The sequence below is a fragment of the Vicia villosa genome, linkage group LG1 (assembly GCF_029867415.1).
Source record: "Vicia villosa cultivar HV-30 ecotype Madison, WI linkage group LG1, Vvil1.0, whole genome shotgun sequence".
In the NCBI taxonomy this organism is placed as follows: domain Eukaryota; kingdom Viridiplantae; phylum Streptophyta; class Magnoliopsida; order Fabales; family Fabaceae; genus Vicia; species Vicia villosa.
In genome coordinates this window covers 158,386,033-158,391,612 of record NC_081180.1, presented here as the reverse complement: position 1 = coordinate 158,391,612, position 5,580 = coordinate 158,386,033, and the positions used below count along the sequence as shown (strand labels likewise).

The window sequence follows — 5,580 nt, the reverse complement described above, 5'->3', positions numbered from 1 at the left end:
TTACCCAAGCCAACCCCCTCTTCTCCACCACTCCATGCCACAAAAGTTCCTTTGAATAAAGATGTTTTTCTGCATAACTTTAACTGGTATTTTATAAAAAGACAACTGATAAATAGGAATATTAGTCAAAACAGAATTCAACATCGTAAATCTTCCACCAATGGATAGAAACCTGCCCTTCCAAGACAATAACTTAGATTTCATCGCATTAATCACGGACTTCCAGAAAATCACCTTCCTTTGACTCTCACCAATAGTTAAGCCCGGAAATTTATATGGAAATTGTTCAAGCTTGCACCCTAAAAATTGAGAAGACGCCTCCAAATCATAAGAAGACATTCCAATACCATTAAGCTTGCTCTTGCTCATATTTATTCTCAATCCAGACACCATCTCAAAACCTCTAACTAAAGCCTTCAAGGCCCACATATTTGTAGAAGAACCATCCTCAATAAGTATTGTATCATATGCGAATTGTAACAAACTATACTCCACTTTATTTGAAATTTTGAAACCATTATACAAGCCACCATGTATAACCTGCCTAACCATTCCTGCCAACCCTTCAGTCACAATAGTAAACAAGAAAGGTGAAAATGGATCACCCTGTCGTAAACCTCTCGAAGCTATAAATTCTATCGTTGAACTACCGTTAACTAGAATCAAAATGGAGCTAGTAAATACAACCGCTTCCATTCATAGCATCTATCTATCCCCAAAACCCATTCTTCTTAACATTAATCTCAGATAGTTCCAATCAAGATAATCATAAGTCTGCACAAAATCAACCTTACATATCAAACAATTCCTCTTGTTCCTATTTTCGAAGAAGCCCCAAATTATTTGAAGTCAATTTTTAATGATGATGCTTTAGAGATCTTGAATCCTAAAGACTTTATTTTATAGTTTTTCTTTCTTAAGAGAAAAAATATATATCACACATTAATCGTCTGGAGGCTCACCTAGCTAATATAAACAACAAATTCTTTTGAAAAAAAGAATAATTTCAAGATTTATTTTAATTTTTTTATTTTTAATAAATAATAATCTATATTATTTCATGTCATAATAGAGATTTTAAATATAATATAGTAATTTATATTATCTTTTTAAATTAATAAAATAATTTATATTATTATTAAAAAAATTATAAATTAAGTGAAATTTCAATTAAGCCATCTAATTTATGTCATCTCATAATTCAGCTGCCTCGTCGTATAAATACAAAAACATGTTTTTTTTAAATTAAATTTGTTTATAAAAAACAATATGATACATTTATAAACTTGGAAAAAACACAATTAAGTAAATAAGGTAAATGAATAAAATGTAGTTTTAATTTTATGTAATTATCTATGTTAATTGTATTTTTATTGTTATAAATAAAAAAATAGAAAAAAAATATTAATCGGCTAATTTAAGAACAATTTTTTCTAAGACAATTATTGTGAGACATATTTAGTTGACCAATATAGTGCTTATTTCATTAAATTGGAGTGTGACTTATTACTACTTAAAGCATCTTAAACTCCCAGTTGCTAGTTCGATAGTGTTAATGGCTTTGACACGGATAGTTGATGAAATAGGTATTTTTTCATTTCTACTCTTTACCAAACATATTAACAAACATTGACTGACACTTTAGGTTCAAGAGAATAAATATACAGTTGAGAAATTGAAACACCGATATCTAGCTATAATTTTCACCAAAAATTTCACACCGTTTGCTTCCATAAACTTAGAATAGAATAGTAGTACAGAGAAAGGAAAAGGATGGTTATTCGGTAGAAACGTTTATGATATGACATCTGGTATAGAAATATTAGCATCCTTCAATTTGTCTAAAACTTAACATTGACAAAAATTAACATTTAACCTATTAAACTTCTGGTACATGCACAGAGTAAAAATGTGTTTAATTATTTGTTTTAATGGATTTTTTAGCTTAGCCGAAACATCTCTTTTAATGTTGGTTGGATGATAGACCTAAGGAGCACGAAATTTCATGACTAGCAATGGTCCGAATTGATAACTATACATCATGATCATGCATGTGCCTGGGCACAGTGGCGGAGCCAGAAAAACTATAAAGCCTGGGCAAAATTTTTAAGACCACAAATTCAAATTTTATATAATATATAAATAGTCATCAATCAAAATAAAAGAGACTCGTCATTTTGTGAATAAAAATATAGTTTTAAATAAAAGAGATAAACATAGCCTTACAATAGCGGATTAAATAAAATTACGAGGTAAATGTCCTTTCCGAGACTTCTTTGCAGTGAATGTTCGGATAATATCAATATCATCAAGTGACTTAAATATCTCCCGCTCGGTGTAACATATCATTAAGTCATTGAACCACACATCGTTGATCTTATTGCGCAATTTAGACTTGATAATCTTCATTGCTGAAAAAGCTCTTTCAACAGATGCTGTCGACACCGGCAATATCAAAGCTAACTCAATAAGTTTATAAACCAATGGAAATACCAAATGTTTCTCAGTTTGAACCATCTTCATAGCCAAACTTTGAACATCTTCACAAGTGGAAAATGAAGCATTTCTTCTCACTTGAAGAACATAAGTATCAAGTTGATCCCTAATTGTTCCTCGGTCATCATCAGAAAAGTCTGCATGATAAATATCAGCAAGACGAGCAAGCTTATCAACATCAAACTTGGAGAAAGAGTTCTTGGGATCAAGACATGAGAAGCAATCAAGTATAATGTTACTTCCTTCATTAAAGCGGTGATCCATCTCCACGCATATTTTATCAATAGCAACATAAAAAATCTCTGCACGGTAATGATGAAGATTAGTGATAGTCCTTCCTTCTACTCTTGAACGACCCCGAACCGGTATTTCGTCATCCATATTTGGCACTGGAATACTTTTAGCAACACAAAATCCTTGGACATCAGCAAAAAAATTATTCCAACCACTCTCTCTCATTGTACCCAACCGAGCTTTGGCAACATCAACTAATTCCATGGCATTCACAATATTAAGATCTTTTCTTTGCAAGACATTTGAGAGCTCGTTTGTGATACCAAACAACTTTAACATTAACCTCAAAATAAAAGCAAATTTAAAGCTCTCCATTTTTTCTATCAAACTCGCTGCTTGAGATGGTGTACGTCCATTTTCATCAACCAAACTAAGCACCTTTAACACGGAGGACCACATTTGATCCAAACGAAGCAATGTAGTATGATGTGAACCCCATCTTGTATCCCCGGGTCTAGTGAGACTAGATGATTGGTGCAAGCCTCTTCCTCTAGATATCTCACCACTTTCAAGTTTATTTAAAATATCTTGGTGTTGTGCCTCTGTCAAAGCATCCTTTCTCTTACAAGATACACTTGTTGTGTTCACAATCAAGGCGATATACTCAAAGAAATCATGAATAGATGAGCAACTACTCGTAACCGACACAACAACCAATTGCAAACGGTGAGCATAACAATGGACATAGAAAGCATAAGGGTTTTCATCTATAATTTTTCTTTGCAAACCATTAAATTCACCTCTCATATTTGAAGCTCCATCATATCCTTGCCCTCGTATCCTTGAAATAGATAACATGTACTTATCAAGAATACCATAAAGAGCATCCTTTAATGAGTTAGATGTAGTATTTGTGACATGATGTAGAGCAATAAATCGTTCCACAACATTCCCTTTGCCATTCAAAAACCTAAAACAAATTCAACAAGTTTACTTGGCGGCATATAGATAATAATATGTAATTAAAATTGGAAAACACAACTACTAACCTCAACATCACCGCCATTTGCTCTTTGACGGATATATCACGTGACTCGTCAATAAGAATGGAGAATTGTCTATCACCAAGCTCTTCCATAATCACCTTGGTAACTTCATGTGCACAACATGTTGCAAGCTCCTTTTGAATGTCACCGCAAGTCATTGTGCAATTTTTTCCACCACGGTCAAAAGCATCCCTCACCTGCTCATTCTGAGATTTTACCCAATCTACCATCTCTCTAAAATTGCCCTTATTTAGAGAAGTAGAGGATTCATCATGGCCGCGGAAAGCCATGCCTTGTGCTATGAGATATCTTGAACAATCTAAAGAACAAGTCAAACGAATCTTATATAATTCTTCTGATTCCTTGGTTGCTTGGGCAAACTTACTTGTCACACTTTGTCTTTGATTGTTATAATCATCGTAGTGCTTGACACATGAGTTGTGCAAACTATTATGACTACCAACGTGACCTTTCAAGCCTTGAGATGCATGTTTCCAATCTCTATATCCGCTTTTAGTGAAGACTTCAAAACCAAAGTGCTCGGCCCTCCCGGGTTGCTTAAAGAGAAAGCAATAAAAACAATAAGCTGCATCATTTATCTCACTATATTCTAACCATGCATAATTCTTATACCATGATTTATTGAATGCTCTTTTAACACTTCCAAATTGAGTACGAGGGAAGCTTGGCAAATCTGGTTGCATTGGACCCTTCAATATATATGCCCTTCTCACCTGGTCCTGAATATTTGGAGCATACTCATTAATTTGTTTCCTACGACCAGGATCACGCACAATATCATTTGGATTAAATTCATTAATCACATTATTAGGTGGTGGTTCTAATTCAGCTTCCGATTACACGACATTCACATTCTCAATATTTTCTCTGTCAACCAAAAATCTCCTCATCTCTGAACAAAAGATAAAAGTAGTTACAAAATTGTATTTTGTGTGTATGGCGTATTATATTTTTTTTGTACAAACCGTGTACAAAAATTCTAGTTGAAAATTCACTACACAATAAAATATCATGTACAAATAAATACACTAAATAAAATGGCATCTACAAGAAAAAACTTTATGATTATATGACTATTTTAAAAAAAAAACTTTAACTATTCTATGTCTAAAACTTTATCCTTGAAATGTCATATTTTAAAATTCTATAATAAAACAATACAATTGAATGAGTGGATGAGGTGTGTTCAGTGTTCCCAACCTCTCTTTGAAATGTCATATTTTAACCTTATCCTCAAATGTACTCTCACTCTCTCTATGACTCAATGGAATAAATTTTTTTTATTTATTCTCTCTCTGCAAACTTGGATGGTGAACATATCTCTCTCTCTTCAAACCGCAACAGTGCAACAGCAAATAGGAAAAGAATGGAAGAAAACAACATCTTACCTTTTCGACGTATGAACGCTAGAAAACGGAGGCGGCGGTTTCCTTTTCCTCTTTCTCTCTTCCGGTTCTTGTTCCACTCTTTTTTCTTTTTCTTTTTTAATTTTATTTGTTTTTTTTATAATAACATGACAGCTAAAAAAAATTTTGGGCCGGGCCGAGCTCGGGCATATGCCCACCCTGGCCGTACGGAAGAACCGCCCCTGCCTGGGCATAATACATAGAGTAGTCCTTGGTAGATGCCAGATGGCCGGATTAGTAGCCCACCGTAATGGTTAAGACGCACCTCAAAGGTCACATGGAGGTTATGAAATTGATGTATTAACTATTATAACTCATGATTAGTGGTCATTATGAAGACGGCTTACGATACCTTGAGCATTAAAGCCTGGGAAACG

General features: G+C 33.7%; 1 protein-coding gene and 1 pseudogene across 1 annotated transcript; both read right to left on the bottom strand.

Moving 5' to 3' along the window:
* On the bottom strand, positions 1–696 carry LOC131658170 (uncharacterized). Its single transcript, XM_058927501.1, has one exon. The coding sequence runs from the start codon at positions 694–696 to the stop codon at positions 1–3; it is 696 nt and encodes a 231-aa protein (XP_058783484.1).
* Positions 697–2,235: 1,539 nt separating this feature from the next.
* LOC131619581 (uncharacterized) lies at positions 2,236–4,687 on the bottom strand (annotated as a pseudogene).
* Between the last annotated feature and the right edge of the window lie 893 nt (positions 4,688–5,580).